Below are 21,671 nucleotides of genomic sequence, written 5' to 3' on the forward strand. Positions count from 1 at the left end.
TCGTTATATGCATTACGTTAAGTCTACAAAACTTAATAAACCTGTGCAGCTTTTAAATATTAAATTAAATATCAGAGCGAAGATGGAACCTTTGACCCCGACATCATGGAAGAACTTGAGACAAATGTCATTGAAGACGATAATGAAGACCAGTTTGAAATTTACCAGCAGCCAGAAGTCGACGATGAAGAGGAAGAAGATGATTAAAATTATAAATTGTACTTTTTGTAGCCTTTATTCCATTTCTTTACTTTCAATAAAGATAAATGTATTCAATATTTTTTAATGAAAAGATTAATTCATAATTTATTAATTAGGTTAAATTTCAAATATAATTCCTATATTTTCATTAACAATTCTGCTATAAGATGGGCAGGTAAGTGTTGTTAAATAAATTAATACTGAATAAAAAGTGGATAAGTTAGGAAAAAAATGATAAAATATAATATAATAGTTAATAAAAATTGACAAATATTTATAATAATTGATTTATCGATAGTTCATCAACTATATATGGCGCGTTTTCGACCGGAGGCACCGGTTGACCTGGAGTGATGCTGTGACCGCGCGCTCTTCGCCCTCTATCTCGAAAACGGTTCACCGTATAAAAAATTTTTTTGAACAATATTTGTAGAGAATTTTGTATTCTACAATATTAATAATAAATACAAATAGCAAAAAACCCATAGGAAATGAGATATTTTTAAAAAAAGCGCAAAAAACCGTTTTTTGTGACCTTTGACCTTGAAATTTAATAGTTGCTTACACCCTACCATATGTAGGTTTTGAGACAACTTTTAGGGTGTCAATATACAATTATTTACAGACTTACAGCTGGGTATCTCGAATTCCGAGATTTTTACCTAATTTAAGCTTAAATGACTGGACCGTCAACTACAAAAAACTAACTCTGCGGTAGCAGATCTTGAACAAACTGAATCTGAAAAGTCATTTTGGAAACCACCTATATATACCCTCTAGTGAAAAGTAATGGTAAACCGTAAGATACAAATCGAAAAATCAAAAGCACAAAAGAAAGCTACAATTTTAGACAGTGAGGAAGCTATATGCCTTTTTGCAATGGAAGTTATAGAAAATCCTCGGAAGACAGGATAGATTCCGATAAATGTCTAGCCTACGAAAATTGGTTAACGGTTCAGGATTTTTCATCTGGGCCTTGAATAGAAACTAAATTCATTTGTCAAACTTGCTACTGTCGAGCAAATTTTTATACTGAGTAAAAATCATCGCCAGAATCATATGAAAAAGAATATGGTAGAAATGGAGGTATACAAGACACAATATGTATGAAACAATAATCGAAGAAGGCTATACAAAAAAAAATATATTTACATCAGTGTATTGTAATAGGAGAAACTTTTGATACAATAAATACAAGAGACCTATGTAGGATATAAAAAAAGAGAGGGATAAATTGAAATCTAATAAAAATCATTACGAGTTTGTTGAGCAACACCAATAGTTACATTAGAACAGAACATAAAATATAAAAAATATTTGTAACAAATAATGCAATTTAGGATTGTTGCATATTGATTCCGCAAAAGAAATAAAAAAGAGTTTAAAAAGATATAAAACAGGGCCATGGAAAATGGAGAAAGTCACAAGAACGGGAATATGATAAGCCGATGATATGATTATATTTGGTCGAAAAAATCTTTAATCAATATTTCGAAGTGTATAAACATACCTACACACAAATTAACATAGATAAAATCAAAACAAAGATCATAAGCATAGAAATTAAGACGCACTCGATCCAAATAGGGAATAGACAAATAAAACGAATAGAAAACTGTAAATAACCAGGCTTATCGAAAGCAGGATGCAGAAAAATAAACAAAGAGATCACAGAAAGAACAACAAAAGGAAAATTATTAAAGGTCTTGAAACATCATTTATAAAAAAAACTATGAGATACCTGATGAAATAAGAGTGGAAGTTTATAGATACATAAAAAAGATACGAATAAGGAAAAGATTAATCCAAAAAATTGAGAACGAGAAACTAAATATAGAGACAAAAATAATGAATGCCAAATTAGCAGAACAACACATAGAAGAAAATCAACAAGAAGGTTCGGCCATGCGAAAAGATAATAATATGAAGAATATTCAAAGTCAGAGAAATAAAACCCCGAAATAGAGGAAGACCAAGGAAGACATGGATGAATGATGTCAACAAAGTTACTGAGAATACACGAGGTGTTACCACAAAAAAAAGATCTAATGAAATGGAGAGACTTTAGAGAAAAAATAATAAAAATAATAAAAAACCGTAAGGGTAGAAAAATGTGAGGGTTGAGAAAGTTAAATATATTTTGAATAAAATCAGTGTTTAAGATATTTTCTTAATAAGGTATTCTGTTGACCAAAAGACAGTCAAATTTGGAAGTTAAGCTAACTTTGGAGTATATTATTGCGAAATTTTAAGATGCTAAACTTGCCAAACAAGCTTTTTCCATAGTTGCATACGATTTCTCCTTACAAATATATATATACATATTGAAGTCGTTACATATAACTTTTCTACAGCAATGTCAAACAATTTAATTTTGTTTAATAGTATAAACAAAAATTACAATGTAAAAAAGTGTCATGTAGGAATAAAAATTTTCCAAATGGACTATTTTATTCACTAAATTTAGTAAATAATAACAGAAAAGAACTATAACCTTAAAATACCGGGCATTTCGAAAATATGCTACAATAAATGTAGAATCTGAAACTACTGGTTGAACGTTTATGGTGAATAATTATTACAATTTGAAAATATAGATACAAGTTTAATTAGATTTTTAATGCATCTAAATGTTCTTGATTTTAGGTCTTTTCTGTTTTAAAATAAGTTTTTTTTATAGTTTTTAAAAGAAAGATAAATTTTGACGACGTTTCGACTTTTCTTTAAGTCTTTATCATCATTTAGATGCATTAATATATCAAAAGATCTAAGAAATAAGAAATTGAAGGAATTAGAAGTTTATTGAGTAATGGCTTAAGCTGTTTACTACTAATTATAAATTTTATACATAAGTACGTTTTTATCTACATTGACTGTTTTACTAAAACTACTAAACTAAAAGTATTAATACTTTGCACTTGTAATATTTGATTTTCACTGTAAGTACATTATTTGAGTAAGAAAAGATTCAAAAATTCGTATTTCGTAGCTTTACACTAGATCTAGATAGATCTAGAATTACGAAATTCATTAGAATCATTTCTTACTTTTTTTTCCTTTGTACAAAGTTATAAGATTCGGTATCATTTTCAAAGTTTATCATTATATAAAATGGTTTCATACTTTATCATACAATAAACAAACACTGTTGGTCTACTTGTAATCGTTATTGTACTGTTATCTCAATAGCTTCTCTAATGAATTCATCAGCCAACTCTTATTAGAATTTGTAACAATTTATCAAACAATCAAAATTGAATAAAACAATTATGTTTCAAATAGAAAAATATTATAACAAATGTTAATATCTGAAATTTCAAGTTTTTTGTATGAAAAGTTTAGGTTAGGTCCAGTCAGAATCGATTTTGCGGCAGATATTTTTGAAATTATGTGGAAATATGCTTACAAAGTTGGATACAAAGAAAAAATGTTCTCAACACTCTGCCCGGAGATTGAGAACATTTTAAATAAAAGTTGTAGAGTATAAAATTTTAGGCTAACCTCAATTAAAACCCATTCCTCCTAAAACGCACGTTCATACTGTAAGAAAATGAAAATTCAATGGAAAAATAATAAATATTGGATTGAAAGATTTTTTCTATTTTCTTAAAGTTATAAAGAATAAAGAAAATTTTCTATTAAAACTGTAGGGGTGAAAACGGTATTTACTCGATATATGAGTTGAAACAAGTTATTTGAATTTTTTTTATATTTTTTTATTTTTTCGTAGGATTTGAATTTATAGATATTTCCTTACTGGAAATAAACCTTTATAAAGAGAGATAACAGATAATGTATTGCTTGCTTACGTTACCCATTAAAAACGAAATAAAGCACATGTGTAGAGTATTCCAGGACTTGATGCAAAAAATTCATTATTGAGTAGGTGACGTCAAAAAAAAAATTGTGCCACAAATAGTATTTCTCATACGACCCCTAGCTTCTTAATTATAGGCGTTTAAAGTTCCATTGTGACGCTATAAAGCTAAATTTTGGAATGCTCGTCCAAGCTCAAAGAATTCTTATTTGTTGTATGCTGAACAACAAAATTTTTCTACATTTTAATTTTTTCCTTATGTATGTAGCACGATGTTCGACAGTATACAGATCAATTAGAAATGTTTGATTGTGTTTTAAAACCCCCTGTAAGTATTTTCAATAAATAATTACAATTTATGATAATTTTAGTCAGAATGTCTCTTTATAGTGAACCGTTTTCTTGGCATGTACAAGATCTAAAAAATCTACATATTTCCTAAACCACAAATTTTATGGAGTTAAACAAAGAGTATCTTTTTGTTAAAAAATTGATTGATTGTTAACCATTGGGTATGAGCCGAACCTGGTATTCAGAGTATAGTGTGGAATTATTTATTCAATGTCAAACACACTACGTGGATATACATAAAAAATTCATAATGTTCGAATGTATAATTTAGAAAATATACTTAAATATTAGTTCTCATTTCGCAGCTATAGAGGCCTATACCTCATAAACGAGGGGGCGTACGAGAATTTTTTTCATTTTTTTCACGTCATATACTCAGTCCCCAATTTTTTACTTCAAGTTCCGGAACACTCAGTAGATATAAATACAACGTTTTCACCCTTTCATTTCTAATAAAAATTTTTTTATAATTTATTTTAAAAAAATATTTCTATATTTTTTATTCAATTTTTATTTTTTAACTGAACTGTTCGAAGGATAAAAGGGAGCGTTTTAGAGAAAAAGTATTCTAGATGAGGTAGACCTAAATTTTTAATCTCTACAATTTTTATTTGAAACTTTCTTTGATATTCTGAAAAATCGTATTTTGGTGGTGTTTCCAATGTTTTTTATCCCTTTCCTAGGAGCTTAAAACTTATTTACCTTGGCCTTTGTATGGATTTTTCCGATTATTTTCATATAATTTCAACCATATCTGTCAAAAGCCCGATTTTACAATAAATTAATAAACTTGATGTTGGTAGAAAGTGATATGACTGAGAAAGAAGTAATTGAAGTTTTTATAATATAGAGATTTCCTGATGTGCATAGAAATTCCTAATGAAACGTCCCATTCTTTAATAATGTACATCTTAACCGAAATCCCTGTACTGTAAATAAATTGATCCAATTGGTGCCGTAAAAACTATCCAAATCGGGACCTACAAAAACTGCACTGTGATTGAATATCAAACGCTTGTTAAAAAACAAAGGTTCACTTTAGTGCTGACGAAATATAATTATTAAATGAAAGACACAGTTTAATTAATTAAATTAAAAAATTTCATTACTGTTTAGCTTCTTTATTTTGATAAGGGGGCATCCGATGAATTTGCCACGAGCCTCGAATTGTACAGTTACGCCACTGTGTAACTAATCACATTATTGAAATTAAATCAGGATTATATTATTTACTTAAATGCAATAACACATATATTTTCAAATAATTATTAAATTTTGTACGAAATTCGGATCTAAAACTATAATTACAGCACGCAGGTTAACGCATCGTCCGATAATATTCATGACGATCGTTATTATCAATTGTTTATTTCTAAAAATTAACAAATAAGAGGTGGGGAAATTTTCAATGAATCCCAAATAAAATAAAAAAGTGTCTAAGGAACGATATTATATGTCGTGTTGGAGGAAAAATTATTTGAACTCAGCTCGTGTTGTATAACAAAAACTTTCTTTTACCGATACATATTTCACGTGGTGAACAGATTCTGTTTTGTGACGCAGCAAAGTTGTGAGGCTCAGTAAGGGTACTCCACTTTGTTTTTACGTGACAGAATGAACGTATCGGCTCGGCATTGAGGCTACTACTGATGAATATAATGAAGTTTTTAAAATCTATAAGCATGCTCCTACGAACTTAATTTTGTTGGTCAGTTTGGGTTGATGAGAAATTCTCGTGGGAACGTCGTCTGATTTAGGTAATAATAAAATGAGCATTGAATAGCCTGGACTTGTTATTTTCCATAGAAACAGAAAATGTGCTAAAACAGTTTTGGTTTAAAAAAAACGATGTTCTTGTGTAAATGATATCCAATACACTCCATTTTTGTCAATGTTCCTTTTCTTAATAGTAGAATATTTCGACAAGAGTACTTACATTAATTTTTTTGCTCTACTCAGATGATTTCTGTGTTTCAATTTGAGCTCCAATTTCTTCTAATAATTAATTTTATTAACCAAAGTATATGCCTATTTTAAATTTAGTACGAAATCAAATTTAGTCAATTCGAAGTCAACTTTTGATTAACTTTGACAGAATACCTATTTATACTTAATAAAGATTAAATAATTTTGTGAATATTGAAAGGACGTTGATACTTGAAGTCACAAAAATATAGGAATAAATCTGTATTCCTTAAATTATTTAATTTTGTTAGGAATGAACCCTTAACTGAATTAATTTGATTAGATGTTTTGTTAGTTTTTGTTTTACATCGTCTTAAAGTCGCTTGACATGTATGAATATAATGATTAATTCAATTCAAAACGCAATATATTTTGATATAAAAAGCATGCGCAGGTGTAGCTCAGTTGTTTGATACATGTCCTTACAAGTTTATCGGCTTGCTATCATTTTTATCATCTGCAATTCTTGTGAAAAGTCTAGCTATTTTTGGATTAAGAACCACCAAGATGTTTGCTAGATCAGTTGATTTATTGGAGCTAGTTTGTAAAACTAACCTTTTCATCTTGCGCGGTGAATATAATATTATTGTTGATTTTTGGTACTAGTGCGAACGTTATTCAACTGCCGGTCAAAACTCCACATCGGTTCGGTATTATAAGGCATTTGCAACCATCCGTTGTCAAACCGGAGCTTTCTACTGAAAAATTTGCGTTGGCTGCACTGACAATTTTACCCAATCAAATCCGAGTGAACTGACATTTGCCGGAGAGAATGTGTCAGTCAAAGGTCGAAGTATAGTTTTGTTTGAAGTTTTCACGTGTAGTTTCAATATTAAATAAATTGAAAAAGATGAATTGCAAAGGAAAAAGACTAATCAGGGTATCCTAACCGATGTGGCTAATTTTGATCTTGAATTATTTGTGGAAGTCCAGAGAAGATTTAAAAAGGGGAATAAATATGAAAATGCTCGGAATCTAATAAAAACAACAATAATACCACTATAATATTTGACATTTGACATCCAACTAATATGTCGACCCATCCTCTATGTCGATCGATACCCAGACCCTTTGTGATAGTGACATTTCAAATTATGTGATTTTTTTGTGATAGTGATACTTCACTGCTAAAGAGAAGAAGACAACCTGATTTGGGTCGTTGAAGTCAATCAAATTTGCGAGGAGCTACCTCACGTGCTAACCGTACTGATGACCAGAGAGAGACAGACAGAATTGCGTTCTTTATTGAGTGACAATGAAGTAGAATGTAATAATAATAAAGTCGCAGTGGACACCTCGACCGAATTCATCACATTACCCACATATTTCTGTCAAATCACAGACTTAAAGGAAGAGTTTTTTTTCCAGATATAGAGCAACAATTGAATAACCATTTAATAAAGATATCAATGCAACCAGAATTTTCATCGGGGATAATTTGCCTGGATTACTACCTCACAATTTGCAGATAAAAGTAGGATCAGTTGTCATCATGCTGCGTAACATTAATCAACCAAACAACCTCGACTGTGCAATGGAACAAGACTGGCTGTGAAAAAAGTGATGAATAACGTCATTGAGGCAACGATCATAACGGGAAAATACAAAGGAGAAGATGTCTTGATTCCGCGTATATCGATGAATCTAACGAATCTATCATTCGATTTTAAACGTTTACAATTTCCGGTACGTCTGGTCTTTGCGATGACCATAAATAAATCGCAAGGCCAGCTGCTGAGAGTTTACGAAAGTTTCGACTATTTACGCACCACAAAAGAAAACAAAAAATATAGTTTATTAGAAAACTTTAAATTGATTAACAGACTGTATCATAACTCTGTGTGTCAATATCAAATTGAAACCTTATAAATAGCCAGTATTTCAGGAAACTCTGCTTAATAAAACTTCATTCATACCGAGCATTTTTTTTTATTTGTTTTATTAAAAAAAGGTTTGTTTTGTTTGTTTTATATGAGTTAAGTTCATCAAACGCAAGCTAACTAAAAATTGAGGTTAGAAAGTACCTTTCAGCCCTCGGTTGACACTTCAAACTCAACTTTCGTTACGGTTGAGCCAATCAACAGTCAACCACCCGTTCGACCCCTGGCTAACGTTTATAATACGTAAATTAGGCTTCAATCAACAGTTGAATCTCAACCTTGAGTCAACCGAACTTTATAATATCGACCCTTAGACAGTTGGTAGTTATACAAAGGAGAAAAGGGTGAGTTTTTATTAAGGCTGCTTGACATAATGCAAGACTACGTGCAAGAAATTGTATGTATGGTGCAAGATAACGGTCAATAAATTGTGAAATATTGCAAAAATAAATATTGCACGTCGCTTGACATTAATCAAATCTTTTGCGATTGCAGCATGGCTGCCACTAACAAAAATTCCGTCAGTAAAAGAAAACAAATTCCTAACCTCAAATTTTGTAACCGGTTTAAAAATGAGAATAACAAAACTAATGTCAGTGGCCTTGTTTTTGGAGTCTATGGGCAGGTTTGTTGTTAAGTCAAAAGTTTCTTTTCGCTAGACTTGCAACATGCGCGCAATAAAAATGGCACCAATCCGACAATATTGCAAGTGCAAGATTTTGCTTGATAAGAAACAATCAGCTGCACCACATCTGCGCATGCTTTTTATGAGGAAATATTGTACCTTGCATTGCATTGCACGTTGTATTGCATCATGTCAAGCGGCCTTTAGTGGCATGATGCAATAGCAAGTGCATTGCACAATGTCAAACAGAGTGCAATAATTTAATCTTCTAATAAAATATATGCAAACTCTTGCATGTTGTTTTCAACAATATCAAGTATTTTGTTTATAATAATTATAATTTTTTAATAATAAAACACATGAATTTGAAAATAGTGATCGATTACACTGTGATACTGATTTTTTTTAATCAAATTTTTAAGCATCTTCAGCACATAAGTGTAACAAAAATTGAAAAATAAGGTACTGATTATTATCCAATTTTATATTTAAGCACATACAGATGATACAAACATATTTTACATAGTTTTCTACCCTCTAACAAAAATATTTCAGAATATACACATTTATTATACAAATAATTTAAAAAAATTCTAAAAAATTTTACTTTGCATAAATATTTACAAGTAAATTTACAAATAGGGATGTTTTTTTTAGGAAGACAGAAACATTTACTGAATTCTTATGAGAAAAATCATAAAATAACAATGCGTGGATTGATGTTTAAATAGTCAATAATTTAATAAATGTAAACTTTGACAACGGCAAAAAAATGGTTACAAATCGCAGCACAACAAGAATCAACATAATAATGTGTGTACGGAATGTAATAAACATTACATATTCACAGTAAAGAAAAGTTGATTTTACGAGGTTACTATTTTGGCAACGAAATTAATATTTTTCTTGAACATAAAGACAATTCACTTCCCAGTGGTGATTGTGATAGGGCCTTCAGCAAACCGATTATACCGAGGTTAAGGAAACTGCTACTAGACACGCTGAGTATTCACATTGTGATTATACTGTGATTAAGGAAACTGCTACTGAAGACGCTGAGTGTTCACTTCAGTATAAGTCGCGAAACTGATTTTGAGGGCGCTGAGTCTTCAGATCCCAGTGGCGGTCGTATTAGTGCCTTCGGCGAACCGAATTGGAAATCACTTTGAAAAGTTGTTACGGGAATTTATAAACGTGCATGCGGTAATTTGCTAACGCAAGATTTGAGATTAGAACCCTTACCGAAGAGTAATTTGCTGACCGAGATTATTTGCGCGCCGCTTAGCCCCGCTGGATGCACGCACCCGCTTTCCCTTTATCGCACCTTTTTGCAGCTGTTTGTGCCTCACTATAGGCTGTTATCTGATGGTAACCGTGGAGTTATTTTATTGTTATTTTAGTTTCAAATGAAGGAAATCGCGTTTAACTGTTCACTGACGTTCATTGACGCTGCCCGGAGCTATCAAATTACAAAAAAAAATCTTTGATTTCTTTGTTATTCAACAAATTTGAACAAAGAAAACCAAATAAAAGAAATAAGAAAATGAATTAGATTGGCATGGTTAGTATAGGTTCAAAATTTTCATGGAATACGTTAGGAAAAAGAAGAGAATAGGAAGATTAGAAATGAACATCTATACTCATTAAATTTGGCGGACGATCAAGAAGTCGGAGCAAAGGATGAGTAAGGATTGGGTTACATGGGGAGGAAGCTGAAGGAGGAGTATGAGAAAGTAGGATTCGAAAATTTTTTTGAAAAAATAGAATATCTAGTAACATCGTATGAAAGAGTAAATGACATAGAAGTGGATGAAATTTATAATAGAATAGATAAATTCGAATATTTAGGATTTATCATCACAACAACCTAAGAAGGAATCAAAAGTAGAATGGGGAAACACGAAGATGTATTAAACAACTAAGTTACGGATTGACGAGACAAAATAACGGATAATATAGACTGATGAACATGAGTAAGAGTGCTATTGAATATGAGTAGAAGGAAGCAAGAAAGACCAGAAAATATTGACGAGTTAATGTCGATAAAGTAATGAGTAAAAGAGAATTAGAGGACAGCCACTGGGAAGACAGAGGTAGATGGGGAACACGATTGAGAAAATGGAGATAGCGGCAGCAAAGTATATATATCAAACATGGATACTTACAAAGCATGGACGAGCCATAAGGAAGACGGAGATCAGTGGAAAGACAAATGCTATGTATGAAACTGATAGATAGGAAAAGAAACAAGTGGATAAGAAGCAAAACAAAAGTAAGAGATGCTAGAGAAGAAGCAGTAAAATGAAATTGGAAATTCTTCGGTCTCAACAGCGGGAAAAAGTAGAAGTACAAAAGAAGAAGAGTAAGACCACAAATAAAATGAAAAAACGACTCTAAAAACGCACGTACGATTTAGATGGAGACAAAGGTATCAAATCACTTTACGTATTGAAGAATGCAAGATAAGGTGAATTCTTTTTCTGAAAAATCTTTAGTTTATTTTGAAGAGGAATAACAAAATTAAAACAATAAAAAGTATGGTCCTAATTCACGATGATGTAGAGTACTATAATTATTAAAAACAGTGCAAGAACTTGAGCTTTTTTGACACTAAAACCGGAAAAAAATTCTGAAACAGTCAACAAACTTAAAGAAATCCAATAATATCCTAAAGATGCAATTGCTACTTAAGGAATGTTTAAACATTGTTTAAAAATTGCATTTTGGTTTTAATTTCAGGCTGCTTCACCTATTGACCTTGCAAAGACATGTGCTGAATTTCGAAAATTATAAATTGATGACATGAAAGATTTCGATTCGGTTCTTTCAATGAAATATAACAATACTTAAACCAAAATTCCTTGTTTCACAGTAACAGAAGTACTCTACCAAATTTACAAATATTCGACCATGTATGGACGAGATTTTAAATTACAAATACTGCCAATATAAAAAGCAGCCCGTGGGGATGAATAAATTTGATACCATGGAAAAGACACTGCAAAATATTAGCAATTACCTAATCTGGTCATCTGCGACTATTTTATTAAATTTAGGAGCCGATCTTTTACTTAACATTAAAACACTATGGAAGCTGGAAACTCAACAATGTTGTTGAATTCTATATCGATAACTCTATGACTAACAAAATGAAAATATCAAAATTAATAGTAGAATCGTTTCAGTCACCAGTATCACTAGAACCTGAATACAACAATGCTGTGAAAGCCCCTTCATTTTCGACCTCGGCTAACGAAGCAACCTACCAGGAATTACTTTCCAGAACTTCGATTTGAACACATCAAATCAATGCATTCATAGAAAAAGTACAGTGTATTACACATGAGAAAATGACATTGCATTTGAAAAATTCTCCGACCGGTAAAAAATTTGTAATTTTTCTCACGTACAATATTCTGTTATTAAGTATAAAGTAACCTTTGCATCACACTAACGTCATTGCAAAGCATTTGTAAGCGATTAAAAAGTAACCAGAACCAGTTTAACTGAATAACAATCAAAATCTTTTTATACAAAAGCTAATAACGTTTTAATTGTCACTCATAATATTACCTATTAATACCAGATTATTATTTCACTCCACCTATTAGTAAATATTTCTGTCTAGATATATTGCACATATGCATATTTTCTAATAAGGGTGCATATTTAAGGTTCAGGTTTTATTCCAATACGTAAAAAAATGAGTATAATAAGATTAGTTTCACTCAATATTCGATGTCGATTTGTACATATTTTCAAATTTTTTAAATTGAAATTGTATATATAATTGAATACGGTAAGTGAAAGGATAATACAAAAGACTTTTTGAAATCTATATAATATACTAAAATACATTCACATGTCAGTTATAAGAAAAAAAATTGAATCACATTATTCTTTTACTTAAAGAAATATGTAGATGGACTGCACAATTTGTTTCATTGGAAGCCTTGAAAAAAATTGCAATAATATCATTGAAGAGTTTCTAATTAGAAATATTTTATTATTTTCCTGTAGGGATATCAGAAATCAATAGAAAAAGGAATGAATCTCACTGTATCTGAGTTCAGGCAAATCACATAAAATAGCGAAGCTTCGAGGACGGTCCCCTGGCCTGACCTAAAGACCGCTTGACATGATGCAAGATAACATGCAAGAACTTGCATGCAATGCCTTGCAAGATGAAAATATTAAATAGACGAATATTGCACGTATTTTGCCATTATGCAAGTCTCTTACCATTGTATCATGGTTGCCACTAATGAAAATTTCAAAAGTAAACAATTTCCTAACCTCAAATTTTATTATTTTGTGGACAGTTTAATCATGAAAATAACAAAGCTGAGTAAAGTAAACAAGAAAGAAGTGGTCGGTGCATCACTGGCAATAATTATATCTGCTGCTGTCTTGCTTTTGAAGTCTGATGGATATTTTAGCTAGAGAATTAGAAGGGAAAACATTAAAAAATTAGTTGAAAATAGATGAAGAAACATTTGAAAAACTCCAAACGAAAATATAATATCAGCAGATTAAAAACTCGTTTCTTTCTAAAATTTCAACTTACACGCAATAAAAATGGTACAAAATTGATAAAATTGAACGAACTTCATCTGCGCATGCTTTTGATCAAGAAATATGGCATCTAGATGTTGCATTACACGTTGTGTTGCATAATGTCAAGCGATCTTAAAGATGACGATAGTTGCTTGAAAAATACCAATGTATTAGAAATTACACAATCTATACACCATTTGTTTCAAGTTTGAAAACGCCAAGTCGTATAGTATCTGTTTGGCAGTCATCAATAGTGACCGTTTTCAGTGAATTTGTAAATATGGAAAAAATTGGTCAGCGTTATGTGATAAAATACTTTTATTTGGAAGTCATTAGCCCAACCAATATAAAAGTTGAACTAGATTCTACTCTGGGTGAGACTGCTCCTTTGTTAATAACAGTGAAATATTGGGTTGCAGAGGAAAAACCTGGAAAGACCAGCATCGCTGTGGTCGACTAAATAATGTGACGACTCTAGAAATTTTGAAGAAAATCCAAAAAACGGTACTGGATCATCGTCCACTGAAATTGCCTGAGCTAGAAGACATAATAGGCATTTCAAAAAGTGCAGTTTATCGCATATTAACTGAAAATTTGGACATTAGAAAGTAGTGGACTGCGTTTAATCACAATAGATCAAAAACAGCGCCGTGAAGATGTTTCTATCAAATGTTTGGCAATGTTTAATAGAAATAAAGCTAAATTTGTGATCCGTTCCATAGAGAGAGAGAAGGGAGAGCCGGGACCAAGGAAGGCAAAGATCGCTCCATCTGAAGGCAAGGTTATGGCGTCGTTTTTTTTTTAGGATGCACGTGCGATAATTTCCGTTGATTATTTTGAAGAAGAAAAACTATCAACGGCGAGTATTATGCGACTTATTGCAAGGAAGAAATCAAGCAAAAATGGCCGCATTTGACTAAGAAGAAATTTTTGTTTCATCAAGACAAAGAACCAGCTCACAAATCCGTTATTGCAATGTCCAAAATTAATGAATTAACGGTTGAATTGCTACCTCATGCATCTCATTTACCAGATTTAATCCCGTCGGATTATTTTATGCTCCCGGACTTGAAATAAATAGCTTTCTGGACAAGACAGTGTTTTCTAATATCATATTACTTCCTCGAAAGCATGAAAGCTACAACTTAAAACTCACCAATTCATTATTTTTATGTTTTCTTTCTTTAATTGTATATGTACTATTTTTCCACTCACCTATTTAATTGAAATAATCGAAATTTAGGCATTGAACTTCTATAAGTCATTTAAACATATCATTTACTATTATTATATTGTAATAGATTGAACGGAAAAGTATTTTTGCCCCCTATCTTGAATTAGCAATTTCCATGTAAATAATATTACAAACGGGCGTTATTTGAATTGAAAATTAATAAAATAATTATTGAACATAGTGCTGTTATCAACATATTTTTTAGCGGCAATAAACTTACACATTTTCTCTCGAGAAAATATGTATTTTTTAACTGACCAATTTTCATTTATTGATTGTAATTTATTGGCGTGGCTATGTTGGTCTTTACATCAATTATAAGTCTCAAAAATACGCTTTATTGTTCTAGGAACAGAATAATTTATGTTTTAAGCCATACTTTGAAACGAGACATCATTATACCTCTCGTTGTAATGAAAATAAAAAAATAAATTACATATGTAGAATAAATGGATTCGTACCTTCAGAAAATGTTGGGGCAATGCAAGATGTTGATTATGTACGCTATTCATTCGAAATTGCATAGTATATTGAGGCTAACAGTCGCTATACAATTTGAGAAAAAACAAAGCCAAGAAGACATCAAAATTCAAGACGACTGAATGTGGAGCGGTATCTTGTAGAATATGTGAAATGTGAGAGTTACGTTTACATGACAACAACGAAAAAGCTTCCTTATTATTGCTTATCCGACTTTTCAAGAGGGTAAAGTGTTACCCACCCCATAGTGTATTGGTTATGAGCATTTGGTGAAGCGGTATTTATTATTACGGCTGTAAAAACACTTATATAGGATATACGATAGTTTCTACTTCAAATAAGTAAGCAATTTTGTAAAAAATATCAATTTCAACAATTTTTTGAGATTTTTTAACATTTCATTTCATAATTTTGATATCATTTCTTTAAAATGCTTAATCTAGTTGTTTTTAAATACTTTTGTTGCCTTGAAATGGTTATTTGATTATTTATTCTGATATATTATGAGATAAAGTTATTTTGAAATAAACAAAACATATTGAAAGAAGAGGCTCCCTCACAAGTTAATCCAGATATAAAAATTAATAGTTGATCCAGGTAATCTGACAGGTCACTTGAGGATTCTAGAATTGATAAAGTTCTACTTTATCAATTCTAGAATCTTCTACAAACTCGGAATGTATCTCTCTAGAAGATGGTTCGAAACTAACGCAAGATGTTGAAATGGGCGTTTTTGGACCAAAAGGCAAGCTCTCCATGCAGCTAGGAAATTCACTCACTATTTTTCAAATGTTGCAAGTAATAAATATGTTTGTTTGGAGAAAGACGTTTCTAGAAAGCACATACATACATTGTCTCCGATAGCCAAGCGGCCTTGAGGACCATGAAGACTATTGAGTGCACGTCCAAGCTACCTTAGGAGCTTAAGCAAACTCTAAAAGCACTAGCTAACAGAAAGAAGGTAGTCGTAGTGTAGTTGTACCAAGCAATGAGGAAGCAGATAACTTTGAGAGAAAAATGGCAATAACTTAATATATCTACTGTGGCCTCCTGAGGTGTCACACCAACAGCGAACTAAATGAATGGCTGAAGAATACTGGAGAAATACTAAGGCCTAAGACAAACCAAAAGGATTAAAACCATATCTTCCAAGAAGTTTGAGAAATGACATTAGACACATAGCAGAGGATCACAATTGCAGATTAATTGAGCAAGTCATAGAGACAGCAGAGCATCTACTCTGTGAATATCAGTAAAAAGCTCATGTATCTCGAAGGAGTAGTGATAATACCTTGGGAAGTGGGACAAAAAAACTAGAAAAATGGCCTACTTTAAAAGGAGTATACGTATTTTTGAGGCAGAACAATAATATGGATAGTTGTACCAAGCAATGAGGAAGCAGATAACTTTGAGAGAAAAATGGCAATAACTTAATAGATCTACTGTGGCCTCCTGAGGTGTCACACCAACAGCGAACTAAATGAATGGCTGAAGAATACTGGAGAAATACTAAGGCCTAAGACAAACCAAAAGGATTAAAACCATATCTTCCAAGAAGTTTGAGAAATGACATTAGACACATAGCAGAGGACCACAATTGCAGATTAATTGAGCAAGTCATAGAGACAGCAGAGCATCTACTCTGTGAATATCAGTAAAAAGCTCATGTATCTCGAAGGAGTAGTGATAATACCTTGGGAAGTGGGACAAAAAAACTAGAAAAATGGCCTACTTTAAAAGGAGTATACGTATTTTTGAGGCAGAACAATAATATGCAGAGTCATTTATAAAATATCTCATAGCTATAGTTGTAGAGTAGCTGGAAAACAAAACTAATAATCCAGAATCTACAAAAAAACTGTTTAAAATGTGTTTGAAACGTTTCAGCACTATGTTTGTATTTCTTAGTTCTATCAACTAAAAAATGTTTTTCTATCCATAAGTTCAATAAGAATTTGGCCAAACAACCAAATATAAGACTAGAAATAATTTAACTGAAATAAGTAATTTTAAACTAAAATTCCTCTTTTTTAGGTTAATAATAAATCCAAACTTTTTCAAATATTTATCGAATGAGATAGATCTAAATGCCATAGAAGCTGACAATAAAATTAGAATTCACTGATAATAAAAATAATTAACAAACATATCTGGTTTTCTCAACTCCTTTAACTCGATTTAGATAATTATGTATATACATATGTCAAAATATTGAAAAACTTTGCTTTAGTAAATTTTTACTGTAATTATCATCTTCCAATTTATCAATTCTCATTTATCCCAGTATTAGATATTGTAATCAGACCATATTGACATCAAAAGTATTATTATATTCCAAATTTCAATGCTTATCACTATTTTATAAGAATTATTTCAATCTAACCTAACCTCACTAATATCTATAAATAAACTAGTATATGTATAACCGAGATAATCATTGAATCTAATACCTCAATGCAGCACGGCCGGAATAAGTTGCTATAGGCCTTTTCGGAAACTATAACCCGGGTTCAGATAGATCACCTATCAGCTGATCCCGATCCTAGCCCAGACCGAGATTTAGATCACAGTTTCCAATCGTCGCGTTCAACTTTTGATTTCTATTGAGCGCTAATTCTTCAATTATATTTATTTAGTTGTAGTTTTTCTCTTAAAAGCCCACCCTCTTTTCTTTCCCGACCTTAGTTCGTCCATAAAATTACTTTTTCTTTCATTTCTGTTGCATTCTCCACCTTTTTTCATTAAATAATTTACTATTACACTAAATTTTAATGATAAAAATCTATTTTTATATCATTATGTGGCAAGAGTCATTAACCTGTCAATTATGCTACTAAAAATAACTTTTGAGGTTGAAAAAAAAATCACGCATTTACCCACTTATACACTAGAGTAGAAAGAATAGTATCGAATGTTTACGCTGAGTTCATTCCGCTTAAGCTTATCACATTTTCCAAAAAATCCCATGGGTACTAGTTTATTTGAGAATTCTTGAGGTATTTGGTTATATCCAAAAAACTCTTTTCAATGCAAGAACTGTGAATCACCAATAGAAAAACGCATTTTTAAATTATTTGAAAACAATTTACTCCCAATATGATGACCACATTTCAAAATACTCTGCGTATATTCTGTTAATCTCATTAATTTCAATTTATAGAATATGAATATCATGAAAAAGTAATGAGAGAATCTCGTGATGTTCAAGGTCAATAAAGATGTATTTCAATAGGAGAAAATTCCCGTTACCTTCGCTAAACTGATCTGCTTTGGTTGATTGAGAAACTTGATTGACTTATCGATTGTATCGTTGTGTCCAATTAGAAAAGTAACATGAACGTTCCCAGTATTCTTAGCAAAAAGTAATTTATCTATGTATGACTTAAATACATTAAAATTTCACATAAATAACCTTAACTGAGATTTGATAAATTGAATTCTATAAATTCCATACAGATAATGAACACCGAATATCTACCAAAATTTTATAATTAGAAGAAATGATCATAACTTACAACCTTAACCTGAACCCTCATTGTCACCCTGTCAGAAAACGTTATGAGTCTCCCCCTGACTCGCTACCTGTAGATTATTAGCATTCGCATCACAATTCGTCGTCGGGCCAGGTCTGACCTGCATCATTAGATTGTGATTCATCAACTTGGCGCTGTGCTCTTGCGCTTTAGCTCGCAAACAAGCTATCGAGTTATTTCGGAATGCTTCGGGATCGTCCGGATAGGAAGGTGGGGTTTCTTTTTCTCCATTAGCGCTTGGAGTCACGTGATTCGATTGAGAGACCGGGGGTTGATTAGAGGTGATGCTGGTATCGCTGTTTTCGGTACGCATCGAAGTGGTTTCTTCGTGATCGCTGTTGATGTTATCGTCTTTTAAGTGCTCTGCTGCTTCGAGGGACTTTCTGTGCATTCCTGGAATAATAAAAGATATATTAGTGTTGTTTTTGATGTGTGTTGCTTGAAGTCACACAAAAACAACTTTAATTCTTTATCTTTACGTGGAATAGATCTAAAAAATTGTAATCAGAATACTTGGTCTCTATCTAACGGAGGTCCCTTGCATCTTTCAACTTCTCTTTCTCAACTTTTGACGCTCCATCTATTTGCGGCGTCTTTCCTTCTTTGCCTTGCTTTACCTCATATACTTTCTCTTGCTTATTTCCGACTTGTAATAAATTTGGTTATAGTCTTGGATCTTGTTTACTTACAATACGAGTGAGTACATTTGAAATGTCAACAATATAACCTATAATACAGCAGTGTAGAGAAGTGTTTTTTGATCCATTGTAATCGTTTGTACGTCACCAGTAAATTGACTAACATTGAGCACACTTGGAAGTTTGAAATTGAATCCCTTCAGATAAAAATTTTGAGATATCTGCGGATTAACAGAAGCCAATTTGTCTCATCACACCAACAAAACTAAAAACAGTGCATTCCTTATATTTTTTAAGAAAAGTAGTAGACATCTTGAAATAATATTTTAACTGGCTGTTCAATAGTTCTGTCATTTAATAAAAGATGTCGGTATTGAGTTTGTCCATTTTGTTTTCTCAAATTGTTAGGTCTTTATGAACACATGTGAATTATTCGTAAATTCTCAGTTCAGTTATTGTTCTTAGTGTTGGAAGATGCAGGACAAAAATAAATACCCGAAGGATCATTAGAATTAAATAAAAACTCCTTAGTTTGTACTCGAATAGTAGAAGTTTCTGTATTTAAAAGTAGTATACAAGTCATGAAGACGATTCACGTGAAGAACGAACAAATACAGCGATCTTATTAACAAAATTATCAAGTTCCATTGACACTGGCTTATCAATTATGTCCAAAAGATTGAAGTTGAAAATTGACCAACAATACCACAATACATTGAAACCATTCCAGGTTTTAGGTACTCTGAACTGAATATTTTGCAACTGTAAAAAGATATGTAGTATTAAATGAGGCTGTGAAAAAGTAGGCAATGTTTTTATCTTGCTTGTATTAGTTGCCAAGGACAGTACTCTAATGTTGAATCATTAACCGAAGAAAATTCGTATATCAACGAGGAGACATGTAATATTTCACCATTTAGAGAAATCTCTTGCACTCAGCCAAAACAAGAAAAAGAACAAGAATAAGAGGTAGGAGAAGTATCAGACAATGAATGATTGAACCTTAAATTTATATCGTTTTTATTATTCCCAAAAGGATACTACTATTTTTGGTTATTTAATAGTTTTACATTAAACAGGATCACAATACGATATCTCAGCGATTTTTTGAAAATAAAGTATTGCAACCTTTTGAGACCTTCTGATTTATTTCTATATTATAATTATTTCCTCCAAAGTTGACTCTTGTTTTAGTTCAAGTCTGTTTTCGATTATTCTAGTGGAACTTTACACTTTACTAAGTAGATACACCTCTGTAATTTTTCAAATACTTATTTATTGTTAAAGAGCGTTATCGTGTCTATCAATGAATTCTTTTTTGGTTTAATATGTGAAATAATATTGTTCTTTTTCATCTTTTCCCAAGTACCCGTTCATTTCAAGTTGAATATCAATTGAATATGAATTTCTTTTTAGATAAATGTTTGTACCTCATTTTCATCCTCAATTTTTTTTTTGGTTATAGTTCTCTTAACCATCATATAGTTTTCATAGTATTATTATTTTAATTCAACAAAAAGATATATTTTATTCAAAATAATTCCTTCATTTACTTTCTTAAACATTTACATTCTACGTAGAGAAGAAACGAATAAATTTCCTCTTTAAATTTATTCTTATGAACATAAAAACACATAAATACTTCATTTTCATGCATGATCCTTTTATCCTTCAAACTACGCCGGATATTCTACCGGATGTCAGCTACATAACCGGTTTGTTTATCGCGATTAAACGATATTGGAAATATTGCACAATTATTGTAAGACATATCATTGCTAGCGCCATCAAACATTAGTAAGATGAAGCTGGGGAGTAGAAAGCTTTTACAACGTGTTAAGTTTATAGGGTGACTATCAGAACTACCGCTAGAGGGCGAGAGTAAATAGTTTTGAATTGACCTATATGGCAATTCTTTGTTTACATGGAAATGTCAACGTATTGATACCAAAATTCAACAGAATAATTGTATCTAGATATTCCGGAAAACTGAAACTGACAATTTTGTAACGGGTAGTACGTGTGTCTGATCGTTTTTCTAGTTCCCCATACCAGTAAGTTGATAAAGGAGTCCAGCGTGGGGTATTCATAAAATTTTTGAAATAATAAGACCATTTTTTTCGGAAATCAAAGTAGGTATGCAGTATTTTTATTTATAACGTTTTTTGAGTCTTCATGTACACCCAAAATGGTTCATATATTTTTTACTGTGACTTCAAGCAACATTCAAAAAATTTATATAAAAATTCGACAATTTTATAACAGCATAATTATTCCTGAGATATGGGAAAGCTGCATTGCTTTTAAGACAACAGAAATAGGATATTTGTGTAAGCAATAGGAGTGGACAATAAAATCCAAAGCCTTCCGAAGAATGGTATGATGACGAG

At 31.5% G+C, this 21,671-nt stretch overlaps 1 protein-coding gene across 1 annotated transcript in view; it reads right to left on the reverse strand.

Moving 5' to 3' along the window:
- Nucleotides 1-18,656: 18,656 nt before the first annotated feature.
- Nucleotides 18,657-21,671, reverse strand: part of LOC130440651 (visual system homeobox 2-like) — a 173,582-nt gene continuing 170,567 nt past the window's right edge. The window contains exon 7 of the mRNA XM_056773912.1: nt 18,657-19,036. Coding sequence (XP_056629890.1) covers nt 18,657-19,036 — 380 coding nt within the window. The remainder of the gene's footprint in view (nt 19,037-21,671) is intronic.

Source organism: Diorhabda sublineata, chromosome 2, assembly GCF_026230105.1.
Source record: "Diorhabda sublineata isolate icDioSubl1.1 chromosome 2, icDioSubl1.1, whole genome shotgun sequence".
Classification (NCBI taxonomy): domain Eukaryota; kingdom Metazoa; phylum Arthropoda; class Insecta; order Coleoptera; family Chrysomelidae; genus Diorhabda; species Diorhabda sublineata.